The sequence below is a fragment of the Hoplias malabaricus genome, chromosome 12 (genome assembly GCF_029633855.1).
Source record: "Hoplias malabaricus isolate fHopMal1 chromosome 12, fHopMal1.hap1, whole genome shotgun sequence".
Taxonomy (NCBI): domain Eukaryota; kingdom Metazoa; phylum Chordata; class Actinopteri; order Characiformes; family Erythrinidae; genus Hoplias; species Hoplias malabaricus.
The window spans coordinates 1,776,093-1,801,037 of record NC_089811.1 but is presented as its reverse complement, the minus strand read 5'-3'; the positions used below and the strand labels follow the sequence as shown (position 1 = coordinate 1,801,037).

General features: G+C 40.2%; 2 protein-coding genes and 1 long non-coding RNA gene across 8 annotated transcripts; 2 read left to right on the top strand and 1 right to left on the bottom strand.

The window, feature by feature from the left end:
• The first annotated feature begins 694 nt into the window (after positions 1-694).
• Positions 695-5,050, top strand: LOC136664024 (uncharacterized). The gene is made up of 8 exons (XM_066641030.1): positions 695-1,166; positions 1,328-1,414; positions 1,980-2,072; positions 2,373-2,465; positions 2,718-3,618; positions 3,871-3,937; positions 4,025-4,092; positions 4,561-5,050. The coding sequence occupies exons 1-6, from the start codon at positions 1,153-1,155 to the stop codon at positions 3,892-3,894; spliced, it is 1,212 nt and encodes a 403-aa protein (XP_066497127.1). The 5' UTR covers positions 695-1,152; the 3' UTR covers positions 3,895-3,937; positions 4,025-4,092; positions 4,561-5,050.
• A 215-nt stretch (positions 5,051-5,265) lies between these two features.
• On the bottom strand, positions 5,266-11,428 carry LOC136664025 (uncharacterized). 3 transcript variants are annotated; one of them, XR_010795059.1, is made up of 9 exons: positions 11,312-11,428; positions 11,054-11,191; positions 10,894-10,973; positions 10,628-10,716; positions 10,385-10,546; positions 10,188-10,287; positions 9,986-10,103; positions 6,108-7,645; positions 5,266-5,900 (listed from the first exon to the last, which is right to left on the bottom strand). It is a non-coding gene; the product is annotated as an uncharacterized lncRNA (long non-coding RNA). The 3 variants fall into 3 exon arrangements; XR_010795058.1 differs by having other exon boundaries at positions 10,218-10,287; XR_010795060.1 differs by having other exon boundaries at positions 6,108-6,351; positions 10,218-10,287.
• A 2,113-nt stretch (positions 11,429-13,541) lies between these two features.
• On the top strand, positions 13,542-19,419 carry LOC136710952 (uncharacterized). Of its 4 annotated transcripts, XM_066686864.1 has the most exons (9): positions 14,612-15,249; positions 15,412-15,462; positions 15,624-15,710; positions 16,277-16,369; positions 16,682-16,774; positions 17,031-17,895; positions 18,165-18,231; positions 18,320-18,387; positions 18,856-19,418. In XM_066686864.1, exons 2-7 carry the CDS (start codon positions 15,449-15,451, stop codon positions 18,186-18,188), a joined length of 1,176 nt encoding a protein of 391 aa, XP_066542961.1. In that variant the 5' UTR covers positions 14,612-15,249; positions 15,412-15,448; the 3' UTR covers positions 18,189-18,231; positions 18,320-18,387; positions 18,856-19,418. The 4 variants fall into 4 exon arrangements, with proteins under 4 accessions (XP_066542960.1, XP_066542962.1, XP_066542963.1 ...); XM_066686863.1 differs by lacking the exons at positions 14,612-15,249; positions 15,412-15,462 and adding an exon at positions 13,542-13,776 and having other exon boundaries at positions 18,856-19,419; XM_066686865.1 differs by lacking the exons at positions 14,612-15,249; positions 15,412-15,462 and adding an exon at positions 14,250-14,296.
• The last annotated feature ends 5,526 nt before the right edge of the window (positions 19,420-24,945 follow it).

Below are 24,945 nucleotides of genomic sequence, written 5' to 3'. Positions count from 1 at the left end.
TTTAAATAGTGTCTGAAAATGTGTAAAGTTCTGAGAGTGATGTCAGAGCTCTGGTGGTGTTTGCAGGTCACAGACATCGAAGTTAACTTATCTCCCAGTACCCTAGGTAGTGCACATTTTAAGTCATAAAATAATGCTTTCTGTAGACAGATTTAAAAACAACGTGTATTTGGCTATGTGCTTCACGTCTCCGCGTCGAAGTAGTGTACCTTCTAGTCTGCGTGTAGTGATCTAATTATCTGAAGTGCTATGTGGTGTATACCGCTATTTGGGACGCAGCCGGAGCCTCTACGTGAGTAATCGTACTGAACGGAGCAGGGTATCGCTTACAAACATGAGGCGTATAATTACCTCTGGGTTCCTCACTTTTGTTTATTTGATTTTAACACGGAAATGATACAAAATAAAAAGTCCCAGTTTTCTTTTAGTTTGTGTTTATGAGCAAGGCCTCAAAATGACGATTACGACGCCACGCGAAATGAAATACTGATTGTGATAAAAGTTATATGTGAAATATATTGTGCGGGCTGCTTTTTTAACTTTATTTATTTTTTAAATACTTAATTTGAAATATTTTTTAAAATGTTAAGTGTTTTTATTTTGTTGTTTGTTTGTTGTTTTAACAACACCGCAATTTTATTCCTGAACTTTCCTTGTGACGTCACGGGCAACGCTCCCTAACCTGCATAAGGGTTACAGATAATGAATCAATGTTTTTCACACTGACTGAAAATGCGAAGATGTTTGCAGGTCACAGAAATCGTTACAAACGTGAGGCGTATAATTACCTCTGGGTTCCTCACTTTTGTTTATTTGATTTTAACACGGAAATAATTTTAAAAAGTCCCAGTTTTCTTTTAGTTTGTGTTTATGAGCAAGGCCTCAAAATGGCGATGACGACGCCACGCGAAATAATATACAGTTTGTGATAAAAGTTATATGTGAAATATATTGTGCGGGCTGCTTTTTTAACTTGATTTTTTTACAAATACTTAATGTGAAATATTTTTTTAAAAAAATGTTAAATGTGTCTTTTTTTGTTTTTTACAACACCGCAATTTTATTCCTGAACTTTCCTTGTGACGTCACGGGTCCCGCTCCCGAACCTATAAAAGGGCGCGCGGTTCGTTATTATTTAGATCCGAGTAAAACATGTTCGAGTGTAGGTGAGTTTTCGGCTTCTCTCCGTCTCCCATTCTGTCATTTTATTTAGTTACTCTTTAACTGGCACTACTTTATGAGCTGAACAGCTGCGTTGTGACACAGAGGTAGAGATGAGGATTAATTCTGTTTTATTATTTTAAATTGTGACTCCATCTCTCTACAGTGAATCTATTACAGTTCTCACAACAACAGAGACAATGTCGAACAGCGATACTGAGGTTACCTCTGCTGTGCAAGAGGAACCTAAAAGGTAAGAATTCTTTAATGAAAAGGTTTTCAGGTGTTATACTGACTTTGGAGGATATCTAAGTCTCCCGTTTGCAATGATGTTGGATGCGTTTAAAAGAATATATAAATCACTGCTGTCTAAAACCATCCATTATCACTTTTATACATTGTTTTCTCCAAAATTTGAACACATAAGAGGCCCTTTATATTGTGTAAGGTTTTTATAGAGAACAGACAACTACAAACCCGTTATCTGAATGAAGTTTCTTTACCTTAAGTTGTGTATATACATATGGTCTCAGAATACTAAAGAGCTTACATTGTGATGTCATTGTGACGTCATAGACCATGCTCCCGAACTTATTAAAGGGCGCGGTTCGTTATTATTTAAATCCGAGTAGAACATGTTCGAGTGCAGGAGTGATTTCAGCTTCTCTTCGTCTCCCATTCTGTCACTTCTTCTTTAGCTTTTCTTTAACTGGCACTACTTTCTGAACTGAACAGCTGCGTTGTGACACCGAGGTAGAGTTGAGGTTTAATGCTATTTTATTGTTTTAAATTGTGACTCTGTTTTTATCTCTCTACAGTACATTTATTACAGTGCTCCCAGCACCAGCAACTGAGACGATATCCAACTGCGATATTGAGCTCAGTTTTGCTGTGGATGAGGAGACTAAAAGGTAAGAATTCTGTAATTAAATGTTTTTCAGGTGTTGTACTGACTTTGGGCGATATCTAAGTCTCCTGTTTGCAATGACGTTGGATGCGCTTAAAAGAATAAATAAATCACTGCTGTCTAAAACCATCCATTATCAGTTTTATACATTTTCTCCAAAATTTAAACACGAGGCCCTTTACATTGTGTAAGGATTTTATAGCGAACAGACAACTAGAAACACTTCAAGCTATCTGAATAAAGTTCCTTTACCTTAAGTTGTCTAATATATATAAATTGTGACTCTGTTTCTATCTCTCTACAGTGAATGTATTACAGTGCTCCCAGCACCAGCAACTGAGACGATATCCAGCTGTGATATTGAGCTCAGTTTTGCTGTGCATGAGGAGACTGAAAGGTAAGAAATCTTTAATGTAAGGTTTTTCAGGTGTTGTACTGACTTTGGACGATATCTAAGTGTCTTGTTTGCAATGACATTGGATGCTCTTAAAAGAAGAAATAATTTAAGTTAGAAGTGAATAGGAAAGTTGTGTCTTGCTGGAAAGTGTCCACTTCAGAGACTTGTGGATTTTGGACAGTGACGATAAGAGGTAGTGTGTATCTGAGCCCTGTTTGTGATTTTGTTCAATTGCATTTTCTGTTAATCTAGTGTGGACACTGTGGAGGAAGAGGAGGAGGTGGATGATGATGATGATACGGGGAGTGAAGATGAGGTCCAGCTAGCAGAAGAGGTGGTGGTGTTCTGTGGAGCTTCTGAGGACTCAGTGACGCCTCCGAGCTCAGAGACCAGCTCTGGCTCATGTGAGGACGAGCTTGAGTTTCTCCCACCATTGGAGGACCACGAATCAGAAAGTGTGGTGGAGACTTCCTGCTGCTGCCCAGGCCTCAGAGGGATGTGCACCTCTATTAAAAAACAGATTGGGAGGCTCTTCGGAAGAGCTTCTCGCATCTTCAGGAGGAGAGTCTCACCTGCTCCTGAGTCGGCTCCAACTCGGCATGAGAACGTGTCCACCAGAGACAGAGCATACATGATTTGCTCACAAGAGGATGGAGCTGAATCTGTTTTGAGTGAGAGGCATCAGATGGCGATAGGGCTTTTGGCCGACTACATCCAGATAACATATTTTTCTGTGGCCAATGCCTTTCCCAAGAGCCCCCCTGTGTACTTGCTCCTGGAGCTTTTCACAGAGCAGCACATTTTGGGGTTCATCAGGGAGTTACTGAATCAGTTGCTGGACCATCCCATCTACAGCGACGTGACTGTGGACCCACAAGAGGTCTACAGCCATCTGATTCACATGGGCGGCCCTCTTGAGAACCTCCGAAGCCATGCAGAGAACCACAGCCAGGACTTTGTCAGAATCCTGGCTGAAGCCATAGCGAAGACTGCCTGTACCATCCCTGAGAATGCTCTGCTTTTTTGGGGATGTCCAGAGTGGTTAATGGCACTGCAGGAGACACCACCTTCCTTTGATCGAGGGGCAGTCGTAGAGCCCACAGCTACAAGGAGGCTCCGCTGTCCCTTCAGGCTCCCCAAGATCAAACTAAGGGTATGTGAGATTTTGAATCTAATTTAAATGTAGAAGTACCACCTTTTTTAAGTAGAGTTCCTTTAAGGTGCTTTTTAAAAAGTGAAATCCAAAGTTATTGATTTGTTCTGTATTTGGGATAATATTTTATCTAAAAATGTGTCAGTTCTGTTTTAGACGATTTAAAGAGTGATTGTGAATGTTGTGTATTAATACACATTACATACATATGCACGTTTTTACACCTAATGAACTGTTGTATTTCTTCCACAGTGGCTGAGGAGGTGCAGGATGTAAGAGGAAAGACTGGAGACACAGGCGGGTGGAGAGAGCCATGACAGTAAGGACAGGTTTTTACAAAAAAGACTCTGCTGGCTTTATTTTAGTTACACATAATCATAATCAGTTATTGTATTTTCTTCCACAGTGGCTGAGGAGGGGGAGAGGACGTGAAAGAAAACACGGGAGACAGACGGGCCGAAAGAGCCAAGACTGGTAAGAACAGGACTTTACAAATAAGGCTCTTAAAAGACGACACGCAATTGTATATTTAAAGCCAAGCCCCATGACAAACAAAGATTAAAGAAAATAGAGGACTGTGACAAGACGTGAAAGGCTGGATGTTGCGTAACTTCCTCCTCCTAAACAGCACCGAAACAGAGGTCCTGCTTTTGGGTCCAAAGGTGGCAAGAAATAAATGATCAGATTTAATTTTAGATCTCGCTGACTTCCCAGTTAAATCTGGTTCAGCAGCAAAAAATCTTGGCGTCATATTTGACCTGGATTTATCATTTGATCAACACATGGGCAGTTATCACTAGGACAGCTTTTTTACATCTTCACAGCATCAACAAGATTAGAAATGACTTGTCGGACATTAGCCACACTCTGGAAATGTTCACGTTCTCTGCTTTACAAACACCAAACAGATTAAAACTAATACCATCCCTTTACCTTTTTCAGAGTAAACCACTGCCCACCTGTCCAGCTGGATACTGATGGATGAGTGTCGAGCTCCTGCTCCACGTCTCGGACCAGCTGCCCACGCTCCAGCCTCAACCAAGTGCCTTGGAGCACCGAGTAGTAATGACCTCTGTGCTCCTGTTTACAGCTCATAAATATAACTAAATAGTTGTATTTCTTCCACAGTGGCAGAGGAGGCGCAGGGCGTGAGGGAGGACAGATGACACTGGTAAGACAATTGGGCGACACGGTGGCACTGCAGTTAGTGTTGATGCCACACAGCTCCAGGGTCCTGGGATGGTGGGTTCAAAGCCTGCCTCCAGTCACTGTCTGTGCGGAGTTTGATGTGTTCTCCCCGTGTCTGCGTGGGTTTCCTCCGGGTGCTCCGGTTTCCTCCCACACTCAAAAACACAGGTTGGAAATGAATTGAGAAGATTGGTACAGCCTTGACATTGAGAATGCTCCAGATCTATGATGCATGGTTCTGTCTGAGCAACTCAGTTAAGGCTGTTTAAATAAAATAAAAAAGAAATGGCAGCACGTACTTGAGTTTGGTTAATTTTTGTGACAAACATTTTTACATTTAAGTTTGTACTGTAAGCACATGAGACACTGGGGGACGAAGGAGGATCTCAGATACTGACGTTAGTATTATTCACTCCACAGCTGGCCCCTTCAGTGCATTCAACAACACATTCTTATATTAAAGGAGTAAATAAAACAGTGCAGTTTAAGGAACACTAGTTTTAATTTTAAAATTGCAGATTAAAATCATTGTGATGTTCCACTGAGCTGTAATAGGGATTAAAGAGCCTGTCTCTTCTACTCTGTGCTCAGCACTGCAGAAACTGCACAGTTACATTTGAAGGAGGACCGAGCCGTAAAAGTGAAATACTGTCCTCAGCTAGTGTTCCTTTTGAATAAGCAGAGAGCTATTGAATAAATTGTTCTAAAAGCAGTGTGTGGATTAATAAAGCAGTAAGGAATATATATTTATTTTCATGAACAAAAAGGTGTTAATGACAAAGCAGTGTAATTGTAAATAAAGACAAATCGGGGGTAAATAAGGACAAAGTAATGAAGTAAATACATCGGGGACATGTTATATAAATCAGTGACTGGGATAAGTAAAACTGGGTGTAGGTAAAGACTGCAGCAAGTGCGTAAGTAAATGATGAATGGGAAAATTAAGCAGTGAAAGGCCGATTAAAAACATCAACAAATCAGTGAGTGTGTAAGTGAAGAAAGTGATGCAGTGTTCACGCTCATTATGACGCTGGGAAATGGCCGGAGCACTGCCCCTCGTGATGGTCCATGTGTTCCAGGATCCAGCGTGAACACTGTGAAAGAGACGGACACAGTGGAGGAACAGAGGCAGGTTAAAAAAGTGTCTTATGTTGAGGACTCAGAGGAGACACAAAGTTCAGAGCCCAACTCTGAGCACCCAACACCAGAAAATGTGGACTGCACCAGGTGCCGTCCAAGCCTCGGCAGAGTCTACCTCCATCAGAAAGGGGATGAGGAGGTTCCTCGGAAGAGCTCCTCACCTCTTCATCAGGAGAGTCACTCCTGCTTCTGAGTCGCCCTCAACATCATCCACTCGGTCTGAGAACAAGGCTAATAAACAGTATAATTTACATAATCCAGGTGCCGTCCAAGCCTCGGCAGAGTCTACCTCCATCAGAAAGGGGATGAGGAGGTTCCTCGGAAGAGCTCCTCACCTCTTCATCAGGAGAGTCACTCCTGCTTCTGAGTCGCCCTCAACATCATCCACTCGGTCTGAGAACAAGGCTAATAAACAGTATAATTTACATAATTAACACTACAGCCATTAGAAGTGGAGTTTTGCTTTAATCAATATCCAGATTTATATAAAAAGACAAAAAGCACAAGCAATCTGAGTGGGTATTGGTTCTAAGTTTATGTGGTTCTAGCTCAAACTGGGAGGAGTAGCGTTTAGAAAATAGAGTGTAGAATAATAACTAGTTTGTAAATGAACTTTGAATTAGGCTTGTTGCTGTGAAGTTAGAAACTACTCTGGTGTTATATTTTAAATTTGTGAATATTCACTTTGGGTAATAGATATATAATATGCATTATAATATATAATTTATATATACTGTATAATTTAATATATAATTTACACACACACACATTGTAGTAAATGGCTATGTTTTGTTCAGTTTTAAACACATTAATGATCTAACATATACAAGCAAACAAGCATTACAAAGTTTTAGAACTTGAAAATACATAAGACATATATAAATATGCTTACATCATGCACAAATGATATATAAAGTAACATGTATTTCCATACAACCTACACAGAGTATGTGGTGTAATACATCATCTGACCTTACTATCATCAACTGATGAAATGTTCTGCTCATCAGTGTACTAAAATATAATACACACAATTTTTACTCACAAACGATGATGTCTAAGGTACAAAACGTGAGGATGGACAGAGATGAGAATAGTGCACTTTCGTCATGAACACATGAATGATATCAAAGATGGCTGTATTTGCCTCTAACCTTGTCATGTGACTTCAGCTAACAAATCAGAATTAAGTAACGGGTTTTTCTTAACATTAAACTGTGCCATCTAGAGGAATTGTCATTATACGAAAGAACAGTGGGCGGTGTGGTGGAGCAGCAGGTAGTATCGCAGTCTCACAGCTCGGGGCCTGGAGGTTGTGGGTTCGATTCCCGCTCCGGGTGACTGTCTGTGAGGAGTGTGGTGTGTTCTCCCTGTGTCTGCGTGGGTTTCCTCCGGGTGACTGTCTGTGAGGAGTGTGGTGTGTTCTCCCTGTGTCTGCGTGGGTTTCCTCCGGGTGACTGTCTGTGAGGAGTGTGGTGTGTTCTCCCTCTGTCCGTGTGGGTTTCCTCCGGGTGCCCCCGGTTTCCTCCCACAGTCCAAAAACACAAGCTGGTAGGTGGATTGGTGACTCAAAAGTGTCCGTATTTGTGAGTGACTGTGTGTGTGTCTGTGTTGACCTGTGAAGGACTGGCGCCCCCTCCAGGATGTATTCCCGCCTTGTGCCCAAAGATTCCGGGTAGGCTCTGGACCCACCGCGACCCTGAATTGGATAAGGGTTACAGATAATGAATTAATGAATGAATAATCCAACCTTTTTTGTTAAAATACTCAGCAAATGTTTACTTTATCCCAACTGTAAGTAATATAAACAATACATATGTTAGATTTGTTCCCTTTGCATTTGTTAAATTATATTTATGAATAGAAATGCCACTCGTTTTCAATTTTTTTATTAAAATGTAACACAATAAGGAAATGCATCACGAAACAGGCATAACTGGAAAATAATCAACAAATGTACAAGTGAAGCAAGTTTTTCCAAAACTACAGTGTATTGTTTATTTGAATTTCATTAGAAATGAATAAACTGGTCTATCATCACGGTCTTCAAAACGAATGGTCCTGGAAATTATTTAGACATTTTTCAGAGATATCGTTGTCCAGAAAAGTTCTCTGCCAGTTTCTCCATTCCACAGGGATTCTGTGGCCTCCCCTTTGGACCTGAAAACACCAGCAAGCATAAGAAGCCCAAAGTAAGCATCCAAATCGGTTTCGTCCATAACCTTCCACCTCTCTCCAAAAACTCTGCTTCCTTCTAAATTGGAGCAATCCAGGATGATGTTCTTGATAGGGTAAGGCATAAAAAGGTCGAAAGAAGACTTGATGTGTTGTGCATGAGTGACTGCCAAACATGTAGGTCCTGGTATCATCCGAATCACATCAGCAGCCATGCACATCAGTTCATTTCTTGAGCAGGAAGACCATTCAATTCTGCCATTTTTCCACATCCATATGTTGTCATTTGCAAGCTGCTGACAGTCTGGTCCTGGGGCTGGCTGCTGGTCCTGAGGCACCTTGTGTGGGAACAGTGGGTGCACACTGTGGGTTCTCAAACCAAGGGCCCATTCACGTGCTTTACTCTCTCCTCCTCCTTCTCTCTCACACACACACACACATCTAGGCCCAGAGAGGAGGAAGGGAAAATAAGGGTCCACAGGATTTCCACATTTTCACTAGCCCCGGGTCCAGTGGACCTGATGACCCTGTATGTAATATAAATGTGAAGAGTGGGGGGAGGGGTATACAGAGGGTGGTCATTGAAAATGTTTTCTGATTTATGTTCCTCACAGAAAATGAGTCAAGGCCAATAAGTCTTAGTTTGAAAAAATAATCATTCATTCATTCATTATCTATAAACGCTTATCCAGTTCAGGGTCGCGGTGGGTCCAGAGCCTACCCGGAATCATTGGGCGCAAGGCTGGAATACACCCTGGAGGGGGCGCCAGTCCTTTACAGGGCAACACACACACACACACACACATTCACTCACACACTCAAACCTACGGACACTTTTGAGTCGCCAATCCACCTACCAACGTGTGTTTTTGGACTGTGGGAGGAAACCGGAGCACCACACACCAACTCCTCACAGACAGTCACACGGAGCAGGAATCGAACCCACAACCTCCAGGCCCATGGAGCTGTGTGACTGCGACACTACCTGCTGCGCCACCGTGCCTTGAAAACAAAATATGTAGTTGCCTGTATATTTAACTGTAGTGTCTTATATAATTAATGAGAATGATTGAAAACACAATCCCAGAACCATAGAGGGAACCCACAACTTCAACTTAAAAGTCCGTAGAATGATAAATAGGTGTGTATCATTTATAACAAAATAAACTTTAACATTTTTCATTGAATATTGTGTGTGAAGCACAACACAATTTAGAGTATATTCTATGATTAAATGGTTATTTATATCATTGTTGATCTTTTATTAGTTATTTTCAATATTGGGTATAGGTTTTACAGTAAATAATGGTTGTATTTATTTTTCATCATCATTAATCATGACTACAGTAACACTTCAATTACTGAATCATAAACAGAAAATGGGAAAGGACTCCACAAATATGCGGTGATAATTAATCCCTGAAGCGAAGATCTTTGTATTTTAAAAATGAATAGAATGAAATGCACTTTTATTAAGTACATGTGCCTCGTGTTTCTTCAATTTCGAATTATATAATCTGTTCAGTAATATACAAAAAGTGTACACATCTCTAATGAAGCTTTCTGTTCACTACAACATAGTGAAGTTTCAAAATGATTCATTGTAAAGGAGTGTTGATGTGTGATTAGCCCATGAAAATACTACTACATTATTACTGCTGTCTATCCATCTATTTATGTATTTTTTATTTTTATATGTACCTATGTGTAAACAGTTCACTTGAGTGCGACTAATCATGTTTATACCTTTTTTAAAGCTAAAGACAGCTAAAGAGAGGCAGGAGGACCTAAACACACCAAAAACACTTGTGTATATGACTGTAATAGTACTACAAATAAGAAAACTCAGTTGGTTTATACTTACTGTGAATAGAGGAGGACTGAGTCTGAACAAACCTCACACAGTAAGCGTAGGTAACCCGTGAGGTTTGGTGTCGTCTCTCTGGCGTGGGTGAGAGACAACTGAAGAGAGGCAGGAGGACCTAGAACACAGAAGTACAAGATTACTCCTCCACAATCAATGAAAGAATTCCATTTATGTTCAACAAGAATAAATGATGACATACTAGGTTTAATGAATGCATTTAACCATTCACTCCATTTCTTACGACATCTGAGCCCAGAAATGACTGAAGCCCTCTGTTATTCCAGGATTTTAATTGTGACCTAGGAAATACAAACATATTTTGATTTCAAATGAAAATTAACCACTCACTTTAATTGTGTCTCATTACCAGCTTTAAAGAAACTTTACTCCACAAACCTCTGGAATGAAAACCTCAAACATGAAATCCATTTCACTAAAAGACTTGGAGTTGTCTTTGAAGAGAACACTGTCAATCCTCGAAATTAGTTCATCCATGTGCTCCGAGAGTGCGAGAAGATGGAAAGTCTTGGAAGGTCCCATGTGTTACGGAAAACATTGCTACAATGAAATTAAAAGCGTTTTTTTACTGTTTGTATTGTCAGTACTCACAACATGTAACATTTTAATACAAATACTTACCACAGTACATCCATATAATCTGCAGCAATGTTTTTGTGCCCTCCTAAGGAATCACACACTCTCATCTGTCTCTCAAAGCCATCAAGTGCCTACAAATCAATTATTAGATAATCAATCATTTTTTTCCTAAACTCATGGGCAACTACTCTTACTTTTTAATGAATATGCAAAGTTAGATATAATTTAGTTAGATACAAAGTTAGATAGATTTTATGTAATACAGAAGTTAAATACAGGTGTAAGACAGAGGTTAAAGGGTTACCCACAAGATGAAATGATTTCCTGTCTCTGGGGTTTTGCCACCCACAACACGAGGCAGAAGAACCTTGTCCTCAGGCTTTGGGTTCTGTTTTATAAAATATAAACTTAGACATAGCAATTTGAAACAACATTATAATTTATTGTTTTCCTTTCATTAAATATTACCCTCAGACAGGACAGCTCAGAATCACCAACACGATGATGTTGTGTCCAGCTTCTCCACCACAAGATGAACGTCTCATTCTGGATGGCTTTTGTATCCACTGACAGTTCACAAAGTTGAGCTATTCTTGTGTCAACAATCTAAAAACACAAAGAAAGAAAATATATATATATTAGTAAATAAAAAAGTAAATGAAAATCAGTATTAGAAATTCATAAACCTTTCCTGTTGTTTTAAAAAGAAATATAATTGTTTTTTACCGAATCAGTCAGCCAAGGACATTTCTTCTCATTTGGACAGAGTGTCTGCAAATCCCAAGCAGATGCCAATGAATTTCCGATTTTGAGCACAGGACAATGGTGACTTATTTCATTACTCAAAAACTTCAGGAGAATGTCCTTTAAAAGGAATACTGTGCTGTTAAATAAAAAAAATTACTTTGTAAACCAAAATCACTGTGATTGTGAGTAACAGTATGTTTCTACCTCTTCTGTGCTTTCTATGGGGAAGTCCTTTGTGGAAAAAGTAATACCTCCTAATAATTAGAAAACAACACAAATATTAAATTACATTTATATATGTCCAAATTTATATTATATCTCTCTAGAATAAAACACCTTCTACAGGTCCACTGTCCTCTGTTACACTGGATGTTCCTGGGTAAGGTGCACTGTAGTCATGGTCAACTGTAAATATATATACACATGTGAATGGTGATAAGTTTTTAAAACAAACATCGAATGCCACGTTGACATAGAAGATATGATCAGTAGTACCATGTTTAGTACCAGTAGTACCAAAAGTGCTTATTTATATAGAAGAGCGTATATGTCAGTATGAATGCCTGATTGTAAAACAGTGCTGTAAGGTCCAGTCGCCTTGTTTAAAATACTGAGAGAAAAAAAATAGAAACCACTAGCTCACTGGTGGTAAGTGGCTTTAATTATCCAGAGATTTAGCCTGGTTTTGTGTGAGGTTCAACAGAGAAGCTGTGCAGATGAACTGGTCAAAAGTGAGTAAGAGTCCAGTTAAACACTATGATCCATGACTATGTGGAAGTTTAGTTCTCCTGAGAAACCTGGGTGGTTGACCTTTGGCCTAGATTTGTATTTTATTATAATATTGTTAAATAAATAACATTTAAAATAAGGCAATGACACAAAACACATCTTACGGGTTACTTGCTGATAGTCTTTGCTATATTCTTTGCTAGCTGTCATGACATGATTATTCCTTTTTAACCAATGTTTAACTTTTTTAAATGTTTCTTTTTTTTGTGTAGATACATATGTCAATCTAAAGTAACAAAACCAAAATACTACCTTTCAAGACAAAATCTCTTCAAAACTAAATGAAACTACTTTTTTGGGTGTTCATCATGTTCTGTGTTTTTCTCTCTTTTATGAGCAGCATAATTCACTGCATTACTTATCCCACTCGGAATGGGTGACACATTTACCTAGAAGCGCTGAGCTTCCTGAATTTCAAGGCTGTGATTCTATTTTCTGTCTGCAGGGGTCGCAAACGGTCCTTAGTTCTAATTTTCTGCTATTCAGACATGCGATTAACATTAGAATTTATAGCAGAAATACATACATAAACACAAACATACACACATTCAAAATGTAATCTACAAAGGCTAACATTGTCAAACACTATGTATGCCTTATATTTTTAGTTAAACTCTTAAATTTTAATGAGTTCAAAACTATCAGTATGTAGTGTGCTGAGGGATTAATGCTTTCTGACCTTTTTAAAAATATTTTCATAAAGCAGATACTACATGTTCTAAAATCCGATTGACTGAGCCACATAAAAAAACACGTTATATTCACACCATCTCACAACATCTGAATTACATATTGATGTGACAGTGTGCTGAATTCAATTTTATTCAGCTCTATTTGTAAAAGGAAGATTAAATAAACAGATGTTCTAGCGCATGGCCACCTTGGTGCTCATATAAAACTCCAATATACCTGAATCAGTATTTGCCAAAGTGTCGTCACCAAGTCTTCCTTTGCACCTACACAAGTAAACAATATTTATGAAATATCTGCATGTCCTACTTCAAATATGTCTATATTGTGTCTTTGTAATGCATAAATATATTAAAGATGGATTATATACATAATTACTTACAATGTTAATATTAGCTTATCAGCTAACTTAAAATTCCAATTCATATTACCTTTTATACACTGGTCATGCCTTATATAAAGTAATTTCTAAATAAAAATGATAATGAAATATTATTGGTTAACTTAAAACAATGTAGAATTAGTAAAAATGTTAACCATGAGGGTAAAAACCAGACTAAATGTAGACTTCACTTTACTTTAGTGTTTAATTGCGTACCCCGACTCCATTTTGTTTTGCTCCCCATGTGTAAAAGTCCTAGGCTCAGAGCAAAGTTGCAGCTAAATGTGCTCCTCTCTAACTCCTCTTGGTATAGAAATAAAGCATTTAACACAGAGAGTGCATGCAGAGGTATTGCAACAACAAATAACACAGTTAAAACAATTTAAAAGCTTAGTGTCTAATTGCGCACCCCCTGACTCCATTTTGTTTTGCTCTTCATATGTAAAAGTCCTAGGCTCAGAGCTAATATCACACTGTGTGTACTTATTTTATCCAGGTTATTGAATATAAATAAAGTCTTCTCATGCACAGAAAACATTCAGAGGAACATGGTCTGGTTTGTGTACCTTATTGACAGCGAGAAGTAAGTCATATCTTAATCAGGCGTAACGTCAGCTGCCCAAGAGTCCCTGAGAAGGGGAATTAGGACGGGGATGTACAATTAGGCTCCACACCGCTGTCAGCAGTGACTGTTATAAATGCATTTATTTTTATTTATTTATATAATTTTTCTTTTATTTTTTCACTTTTAATTACGTGAATTTGGTTATTGTGTATGAATATATAATATATAAATAAAGATCTTTAAATGTTTTTTAAAATATATTATTATAATCTAATTTTATTTATATTCTGTATGATGTACAATTAGTTAATTGATGTTAGTTCAGACATAAATCATATATTCAAATATTTTAGTGAGGATGCCTATTTAAAAAATATACATTTTTATTTAACGGCTGATTTACTTATTTTCATAATAATAATTATGTTAAAATATAAAGATAGTTAGGGCGTCTGTGAAGTACTGGCGCCCCCTCCCGGGTGTATTCCCGCATTGCGCCCAAGGCTCTGGACCCACCGCGACCCTGAACTGGACAAAGGTTACAGATAATGAATGAATGAATGAATGTTTTTCACACTGACTGAAAATGTAAAGATGTTTGCAGGTCACAGAAATCGAAGTTAACTTATCTCCCAGTACCCTAGGTAGTGCACATTTTAAGTCATAAAATAATGCTTTCTGGAGACAGGTTTAAAAACAACTTGTATTTGGCTATGTGCTTCACGTCTCCCCGTCGAAGTAGTGTACCTTCCAGTCTGCGTGTAGTGATCTAATTATCTGAAGTGCTATGTGGTGTATACCGCTATTTGGGACGCAGCCGGAGCCTCTACGTGAGTAATCGTACTGAACGGAGCAGGGTATCGCTTACAAACATGAGGCGTATAATTACCTCTGGGTTCCTCACTTTTGTTTATTTGATTTTAACACGGAAATAATACAAAATAAAAAGTCCCAGTTTTCTTTTAGTTTGTGTTTATGAGCAAGGCCTCAAAATGACGATTACGACGCCACGCGAAATGAAATACTGATTGTGATAAAAGTTATATGTGAAATATATTGTGCGGGCTGCTTTTTTAACTTTATTTATTTTTTAAATACTTAATTTGAAATATTTTTTAAAATGTTTAGTATTTTTATTTTGTTGTTTGTTTGTTTTTTTAACAACACCGCAATTTTATTCCTGAACTTTCCTTGTGACGTCACGGGCAACGCTCCCTAACCTGCATAAGGGTTACAGATAATGAATCAATGTTTTTCACACTGACTGAAAATGCGAAGATGTTTGCAGGTCACAGAAATCGTTACAAACGTGAGGCGTATAATTACCTCTGGGTTCCTCACTTTTGTTTATTTGATTTTAACACGGAAATAATTTTAAAAAGTCCCAGTTTTCTTTTAGTTTGTGTTTATGAGCAAGGCCTCAAAATGGAGATGACGACGCCACGCGAAATAATATACAGTTTGTGATAAAAGTTATATGTGAAATATATTGTGCGGGCTGCTTTTTAACTTGATTTTTTTTACAAATACTTAATGTGAAATATTTTTTAAAAAAAATGTTAAATGTGTCTTTTTTTGTTTTTTACAACACCGCAATTTTATTCCTGAACTTTCCTTGTGACGTCACGGGTCCCGCTCCCGAACCTATAAAAGGGCGCGCGGTTCGTTATTATTTAGATCCGAGTAAAACATGTTCGAGTGTAGGTGAGTTTTCAGCTTCTCTCCGTCTCCCATTCTGTCATTTTATTTAGTTACTCTTTAACTGGCACTACTTTATGAGCTGAACAGCTGCGTTGTGACACAGAGGTAGAGATGAGGATTAATTCTGTTTTATTATTTTAAATTGTGACTCCATCTCTCTACAGTGAATCTATTACAGTTCTCACAACAACAGAGACAATGTCGAACAGCGATACTGAGGTTACCTCTGCTGTGCAAGAGGAACCTAAAAGGTAAGAATTCTTTAATGAAAAGGTTTTCAGGTGTTATACTGACTTTGGAGGATATCTAAGTCTCCTGTTTGCAATGACGTTGGATGCGTTTAAAAGAATATATAAATCACTGCTGTCTAAAACCATCCATTATCACTTTTATACATTGTTTTCTCCAAAATCTGAACACATAAGAGGCCCTTTTATATTGTGTAAGGTTTTTATAGAGAACAGACAACTACAAACCCGTTATCTGAATGAAGTTTCTTTACCTTAAGTTGTGTATATACATATGGTCTCAGAATACTAAAGAGCTTACATTGTGATGTCATTGTGACGTCATAGACCATGCTCCCGAACCTATTAAAGGGCGCGGTTCGTTATTATTTAAATCCGAGTAGAACATGTTCGAGTGCAGGAGAGATTTCAGCTTCTCTCCGTCTCCCATTCTGTCACTCCTTCTTTAGCTTTTCTTTAACTGGCACTACTTTCTGAACTGAACAGCTGCGTTGTGACACCGAGGTAGAGTTGAGGTTTAATGCTGTTTTATTGTTTTAAATTGTGACTCTGTTTTTATCTCTCTACAGTACATTTATTACAGTGCTCCCAGCACCAGCAACTGAGACGATATCCAACTGCGATATTGAGCTCAGTTTTGCTGTGGATGAGGAGACTAAAAGGTAAGAATTCTGTAATTAAATGTTTTTCAGGTGTTGTACTGACTTTGGGCGATATCTAAGTGTCCTGTTTGCAATGACGTTGGATGCGCTTAAAAGAATAAATAAATCACTGCTGTCTAAAACCATCCATTATCAGTTTTATACATAGTTTTTCCTCAAAATTTAAACACGAGGCCCTTTACATTGTGTAAGACTTTTATAGCGAACAGACAACTAGAAACACTTCAAGCTATCTGAATAAAGTTCCTTTACCTTAAGTTGTCTAATATATATATATATATAAATTGTGACTCTGTTTCTATCTCTCTACAGTACATTTATTACAGTGCTCCCAGCACCAGCAACTGAGACGATATCCAGCTGTGATATTGAGCTCAGTTTTGCTGTGGATGTGGAGACTAAAAGGTAAGAAATCTTTAATGAAAAGGTTTTCAGGTGTTGTACTGACTTTGGACGATATCTAAGTGTCCTGTTTGCAATGACGTTGGATGCTCTTAAAATAAGAAATAACTTAATTAAGTTAGAAGTGAAAAGGAAAGTTGCGTCTTCCTGGAAAGTGTCCACTTCAGAGACTTGTGGATTTTGGACAGTGACGATAAGAGGTAGTGTGTATCTGAGCCCTGTTTGTGATTTTGTTCAATTGCATTTTCTGTTAATCTAGTGTGGACACTGTGGAGGAGGAGGAGGAAGAGGAGGCGGTTTATGATGATGATGATACGGGAAGTGAAGATGAGGACTCAGTGACGCCTCCGAGCTCAGAGACCAGCTCTGGCTCATGTGAGGAGGAGCTTGAGTTTCTCCCACCATTGGAGGACCAAGAATCAGAAAGTGTGGTGGAGACTTCCTGCTGCTGCCCAGGCCTCAGAGGGATGTGCACCTCCATTAAAAAACAGATTGGGAGGCTCTTCGGAAGAGCTTCTCGCATCTTCAGGAGGAGAGTCTCATCTGCTCCTGAGTCAGCTCCAACTCGGCATGAGAACGTGTCCACCAGAGACGGAGCATACATGATTTGCTCACAAGAGGATGGAGCTGAATCTGTTTTGAGTGAGAGGCATCAGATGGCGATAGGGCTTTTGGCCGACTACATCCAGATAACATATTTTTCTGTGGCCAATGCCTTTCCCAAGAGCCCCCCTGTGTACTTGCTCCTGGAGCTTTTCACAGAGCAGCACATTTTGGGGTTCATCAGGGAGTTACTGAATCAGTTGCTGGACCATCCCATCTACAGCGACGTGACTGTGGACCCACAAGAGGTCTACAGCCATCTGATTCACATGGGCGGCCCTCTTGAGAACCTCCGAAGCCATGCAGAGAACCACAGCCAGGACTTTGTCAGAATCCTGGCTGAAGCCATTGCGAAGACTGCCTGTACCATCCCTGAGAATGCTCTGCTGTTTTGGGGATGTCCAGAGTGGTTAATGGCACTGCAGGAGACACCACCCTCCTTTGATCGAGGGGCAGTCGTAGAGCCCACACCTACAAGGAGGCTCCGCTGTCCCTTCAGGCTCCCCAAGATCAAACTAAGGGTATGTGAGATTTTGAATCTGTAATTTAAATGTAGAAGTACCACCTTTTTTAAGTAGAGTTTAAGGTGCTTTTTATGTGATTGTGAATGTTGTGTATTAATACTTCCTTTTTTTGTTGAATATAATGACGACTGTGGTTTTTAATTCTCCACAACAGTCCCCATAAAATGCCAAAACAGCAGGGGAACGTTTAAAATTGTAATTACAACTACACATTACATACATATGCACATTTTTACACCTAATGAACTGTTGTATTTCTTCCACAGTGGCTGAGGAGGTGCAGGATGTAAGAGAAAAGACTGAAGACACAGGCGGGTGGAGAGAGCCATGACAGTAAGGACAGGTTTTTACAAAAAAGGACTCTGCTGGCTTTATTTTAGTTAAACATAATCATAATCAGTTATTGTATTTTCTTCCACAGTGGCTGAGGAGGGGGAGAGGACGTGAAAGAAAACACGGGAGACAGACGGGCCGAAAGAGCCAAGACTGGTAAGAACAGGACTTTACAAATAAGGCTCTTAAAAGACGACACACAATTGTATATTTAAAGCCAAGCTCCATGACAAACAAAGATTAAAGAAAATGGAGGACTGTGACAAGACGTGAAAGGCTGGATGTTGCGTAACTTCCTCCTTCTAAACAGCACCGAAACGGAGGTCCTGCTTTTGGGTCCAAAGGTGGAAAGAAATAAATGATCAGATTTAATTTTAGATCTCGCTGACTTCCCAGTTAAATCTGGTTCAGCAGCAAAAAATCTTGGCGTCATATTTGACCTGGATTTATCATTTGATCAACACATGGGCAGTTATCACTAGGACAGCTTTTTTACATCTTCACAGCATTAACTAGATTAGAAATGACTTGTAGGACATTAGCCACACACTGGAAATGTTCACGTTCTCTGCTTTACAAACACCAAACAGATTAAAACTAATACCATCCCTTTACCTTTTTCAGAGTAAACCACTGCCCACCTGTCCAGCTGGATACTGATGGATGAGTGTCGAGCTCCTGCTCCACGTCTCGGACCAGCTGCCCACGCTCCAGCCTCAACCAAGTGCCTTGGAGCACCGAGTAGTAATGACCTCTGTGCTCCTGTTTACAGCTCATAAATATAACTAAATAGTTGTATTTCTTCCACAGTGGCTGAGGAGGCGCAGGGCGTGAGGGAGGACAGATGACACTGGTAAGGCAATTGGGCGACACGGTGGCACTGCAGTTAGTGTTGATGCCACACAGCTCCAGGGTCCTGGGATGGTGGGTTCAAAGCCTGCCTCCAGTCACTGTCTGTGCGGAGTTTGATGTGTTCTCCCCGTGTCTGCGTGGGTTTCCTCCGGGTGCTCCGGTTTCCTCCCACACTCAAAAACACAGGTTGGAAATGAATTGAGAAGATTGGTACAGCCTTGACATTGAGAATGCTCCAGATCTATGATGCATGGTTCTGTCTGAGCAACTCAGTTAATGCTGTTTAAATAAAAAAAAAAAAGAAATGGCAGCACGTACTTGAGTTTGGTTAATTTTTGTGACAAACATTTTTACATTTAAGTTTGTACTGTAAGCACATGAGACACTGGGGGACGAAGGAGGATCTCAGATACTGACGTTAGTATTATTCACTCCACAGCTGGCCCCTTCAGTGCATTCAACAACACATTCTTATATTAAAGGAGTAAATAAAACAGTGCAGTTTAAGGAACACTAGTTTTAATGTTAAATTTAAAGATTTCAAATGTGTAAATAAAGCTGTGAATGGGTAAATGAAGCAGTAAGGGGCCGATTTAAAAACATCAGTGAGTGTGAAAGTGAAGAAAGTGATGCAGTGTTCACGCTCATTATGACGCTGGGAAATGGCCAGAGCACTGCCCCTCGTGATGGTCCATGTGTTCCAGGATCCAGCGTGAACACTGTGAAAGAGACGGACACAGTGGAGGAACAGAGGCAGGTTAAAAAGGCGTCTTATGTTGAGGACTCAGAGGAGACACAAAGTTCAGAACCCAACTCTGAGCACCCAACACCAGAAAACGTGGACTGCTCCAGCTGCCGTCCAAGCCTCAGCAGAGTCTACCTCCATCAGAAAGGGGATGAGGAGGCTCCTCGGAAGAGCTCCTCACCTCTTCATCAGGAGAGTCACTCCTGCTTCTGAGTCGCCCTCAACATCATCCACTCGGTCTGAGAACAAGGCTAATAAACAGTATAATTTACATAATTAACACTACAGCCATTAGAAGTGGAGTTTTTCTTTAATCAATATCCAGATATAATTATATTATACTACAATTCTTGCAGATATTGCAGCTGGGTTTTAGCTTAAATGCTTTCACTATGCGTTTAAAATAGTAAACTGGTCTTATGTAGGGTTTTACAGATTTTACACAGTAAATCTGACCCCTTATGCTGAGGTCAAACCTGGAAAAAGGTACTACACACTAATTCAGTCTCGTGCACCACTGGATAGTTTTAGCAGGTCGAATTAGGGAGTATGTATGTATATATATATATATGACTGTGTTACAGAAAGGTAACCTGGTCTAACTGTACAACCTGGGTGGGAACTGGAACTGGACCTGGGGGGGGGGGGGGGGGGGGGTGTAGAAGTGGGAACAGGAAAGAAAATCCCTCTCAACAACAGCTCTGTTTTCTCTCACAGTCCCAAAACAACAAGATACCTTCAACATTTCCCACGCTTTCATCCTTCCCACACCCCTCCATCCTGAAATAACACACACGAGTCACATCCACACACTGGGAGCAGGTGAGAAACCAGTAATGACAGGCTTAAAACACCATTTCTTGATTTTAATATCAGTTCTTCACTTTATTGTAACGTTTACAGTACAATGACATTGGCTCTGCATTTAACCCGTCCATGGCAGTGAACACACACACACACACACACACCCCTGGAGCGTTTGGAAGCCAAATCTGCACCCAGTTGATTTATTAAATTGAAGGAACTGGGGGACAGCAACCTCAGGGTCTAACTGAAGGTCCCTCTGGCTGTGGATATTGAGGGAGGACAATGCACCTTTCCCTTACTCCCCCAAACCCCATTCTTCCTACTGCTCCAGGGATTGACCTGGGGACAATTGGGGACAGGGATTGACCTGGGGACTTTGAAATATTACCGCCTTTGAATTTGTAACACAGAATTTTTTTGCACTGAAATGATTAATCTGAATATAATTGCTCTTGAATAGAACTATGTTCACAGGGCCATTACAAAACAATTCCACAGTAAAAATTTCTTCATCTTCAGGACATCAATAGTCTGTTATATTGTGTCTTTAGTGAGTCAGATTTTTGAGACACTTTGAAAATAAAGAGATAATATCCGCGGAAGGAAGCTAAACGTGTAGTTTTTCCACGGTGTGGAAGTTGTGTTCGTATTTCGCCATCTAGCGGCGACCGAATGCAACTTCTGCACCATTGAAGGTAAAAGAGAAAATCCAAATGAATCGATTGCTCATCCTTGGTCCCCGGATGTGAACTCTGAATTTTTTGTAACTCGTACTTTGGGGTCTGAATGTCGTCTACAGAATTTGAGCAACTTCGCAATATATTGTTTGAATTTTTTTGAGCTTGAAATTTTTTTATCTGAATTTATTATTCAAATTCAAAGGTAGTAATATTTAAAAGTCTGATGAGACAGATTTGCTTCCATAGGCGACCACTCTGTGCCAAGCTCACTGCTCTAACCTTTAGGCCGCAGCTGTCCCCATATTCCCTCAATTTAATAAATAATTGCCTTAGTTTAAAAATGCTTTTTAATACCTTTGTCAATGTGTTCCCTCGTTGCTCTGTTATTCTCTCTCTCTCTCTCTCTCTCTCTCTGTGGTGCTGCAGTAAGAGCAGCAGGTGGCGCTGGGCACATCTCTGCTCCCCAACGGATATGCAAATACACCGTTACACTTGTTCTCTGCTCAGAGGTGTATGTCACAAAGCAGGATTACTCAGTTTAGCCAGATAACTAAAGCCCAAAGCGTCTTATTGGAGAGGAGCTGAAGCACATACTTTTTTTTGCAGTCTTCAATTCTGGTTTAATTTAAAGCTAACTCCTAAATATGGCCTTTTCAAACAACCCTCAGATAACTACAGCCCAAGATCAAGATAAGGGCTTAAGCTCAGGCCGGACCAGTACAAGGAGAGGTAAGAACTGTTCAGACGACCCTCAGTTTGGGACTATGTGGGTAACTCCATAATCCTGCTCTGTAGAACACCCCCAGAGGGAACTCAACACTTACACGATCAAGGAGAAGACACCGGAGCCGTTACTTGATTGAAACTAATCACAGATCCAGTTCTAATCAGTGGTGTTCCAGTCTGTACCAGAGAGGGTTTTTATTTTCTGGTGGGTATTTGTAAGAAAAATGAAGTGTTTTTTGAAGTTAATTACGGGTGTGTGTGTTTTTTTTTTTTTTTAAACGGAGAGGTGTTGTTAGTGGGCTTTAGGGCATGTGTAAGAGGGTGTGTGGTGTGTGTGTGTGTGTGTGTGGGGGGGTGTTTGTTTGTCTGGGGGCAGGTGGATGCTGTTTGTATTGAGTTTATGAGGAAAAGCTTTTAGTGCAGTGCTCCTCCATCAGCTGCAGATCAATAAAGCAGCCGGCTGGAACACAGTGACTTCATAGCAAACCACGCCCCCAATCAGGACAAACCACGCCCACTGTGCGGATCTGACCACGCCCACTTGGTGTTTGTATTTCCATCTGTTGAAATGTGCAAAAGGTGTTGTTGTCAGATTATTCTCTCTCTCTCTCTCTTTATCTATCTCTGCTATCTCTATGCTACCTCATATACCTCGGCTCACATCCTGAATTCCTAATATGGGCATGAGCCTGACCTGTAACACCTTTAACATTTTATTAAATTTATATTACATTTTATATCCACACCTTGGTGTTCTCAGCTCCGCCCCTTTCTCTTTGACTCTATATGGTAGTACGTGCCCCAGGTGTGTGTGTGTGTGTTTTGTCTCTTTAAGGGCTGTGAAGGTGTGTCCATATAAAGCCCCTCCTACTAGCCTGAAGAGTCTTCAGATCTCAGTGGGACTCATCCCTCACTCTCTCCAGGTGAGTTTCCCTCCCCTCATCCCTGTCTCTCCTCAGGTGAGTTATCTCTCCTTAATCCCTCACTCTCTTCAGGGGAATTTACTCCTCTTCCCTCACTCTTCTCTCCATTTTCATACTTTATTCTCTCCAGGTGAGTTTATTCCTCTCCTCCCTCCATCCCTTATTCTGCTTTCCATCTTCAGCCCTCATTCTGACAGCTGACTTCACTACTTCTCTTTTTCTTCATCCCTCTGTCAGAGCAGACGTAGAGGGTCTGTATTAGACCGATCCTGTGCTTTATTTAGAATGTAGTTGTATGTAACTTGTACGTATGTGTGAATATATATTAAAAACACACCTGTTTTGCTTGTGTCCTCAGGTCAGTAACTGGAAATTTAAAGGATGTCGTGTTGATTTATCTTTTCCTCCTCTGGCTGTATTTGCTTCACGTTGAGCCCCACGCACAACACCTGCACCTGGAGGTTTGTTCGTTCGGCTCGCGTTACGCAAGTACAGGTGTGCTTCAGGTACGCAGCAGTGTGCTCCAAAGACTTCTGACAGAGCTCTGACACTCTTTAGGTACACAATGGTGTGTCCCTAAACTGAGGACACACACACACACACACACGGTGGAAGCAGTGGAGCTGTGTTTTCTGAGATGATGGAGCTCCATCTAGTGCCTTTTGAGGCTAAAGGAAGAATAGACAGAAAGAAAGGAAAGGAAGAAAGATAAACAGAAACAGATCAAACCAGTCGGGTGTGTGTGTGTGTGTGTGTGTGTGTGTGTGTGTGTGTGTGTGTGTGTGTGAGATATGCAAAACTCCAACTGACATCCTGAAGCTAACGTTAGAGTCTCGGCTGTGTACGACTGTGTAGATTTACCAGCACTTACTTCTCTTTACAGATCCATTTATATTTCTTTATTTATACTGATCAGCCATATCATTAAAACCACCTCATTGTTTCTGCACTCACTGTCTATTCTCCCCACTGATCCACTTGTTGCTCTGCATACGTTTTAGCACCTTTTACGTTGTTCTTCAGTGATCAGGACCCAAATGCCTCTGTTGAGCTCTTGTTCTTGTCGTTCTCCCTGAAGGCCATGGTAAGGATAAGCTGAGGAGTCGGCACAGTTCAAGTCGTAACACACAGTGGCGTCATTTGGCATTGGGAAGGCTGCAGGTCAATGTGTTGTGTCAGTAAATGGTTAAAAAAAAAAGTGCCCCTGCCCAGTCATGCTAGGCTTTTTCTGCTCACAGCAGATAGAAAGCATCTGGAGGTTATAAGACAGGAAAGAGACATCCGAATCCTGAACTGAGATGAGGATATTGCTATTTCCTTGCTTCATAAGTGGGTAACATTGATTAGTTTTGTTGTTTCCGATCACTTAAAATGGCTAACTGCACGAAAGTAAACACAGACTGAAAGTACTACAAAACAAAACAACTCGAGTTACAGATGAGATTCTGTGGTAATTCAAATAGTGAAAAAAACCTTACAGACCAGTTACACTTGGTGGGGCCTGGGGTGTGCAGCTAGGCACGTTATATTACACTACAGTTGACTAAACTACACACCACTGCTGCTGGAGCTCTGTCATTTATACCTCGCCTCCTCAGCTATGTTCTGTCCAGCCTTTGGCAGGTGCCTGGGTTTAAATGGGCTGCTGTGGATGACTGATCTTTAGCGCTGTAGCTCCTGAACTGAAACCCAATACCAGCGTCAGTTTGGGACGCCTCCTCGCTTTCCGCATTTAAACCTCTGCTGAAAACGGCTGTTTTCACTGTACCTCAGTTCAATGTGTGTGTGTGTGTGTGTGTGTGTGTGTGTATATGTATGTGTAAATGTAAAGTGACTTTGACTGTGAGAAAGGTGTTACACTAATAAAAGTGATGACGATGACAGTGATGTCCCTATATTTTTAAGAAGTTATGGTTTTTTCCATTGTCTATTGTTGAGAAAGAGTGTGTTGAATATGAGCATTATTAAAAGCCTTGGCCTG

Bases quoted from the DNA above. Each gene is read 5' to 3' on its own strand.
- LOC136664024 (XM_066641030.1), top strand. The intron at 2,466-2,717 runs GTAAGAAATCTT...CTGTTAATCTAG, and splicing joins GTGCATGAGGAGACTGAAAG to TGTGGACACTGTGGAGGAAG. The intron at 3,619-3,870 runs GTATGTGAGATT...TTTCTTCCACAG, and splicing joins TCCCCAAGATCAAACTAAGG to TGGCTGAGGAGGTGCAGGAT.
- LOC136710952 (XM_066686863.1), top strand. From the start codon at position 13,742: ATGGTCTGGTTTGTGTACCTTATTGACAGCGAGAA. The intron at 16,370-16,681 runs GTAAGAATTCTG...ATCTCTCTACAG, and splicing joins GTGGATGAGGAGACTAAAAG to TACATTTATTACAGTGCTCC. The intron at 16,775-17,030 runs GTAAGAAATCTT...CTGTTAATCTAG, and splicing joins GTGGATGTGGAGACTAAAAG to TGTGGACACTGTGGAGGAGG.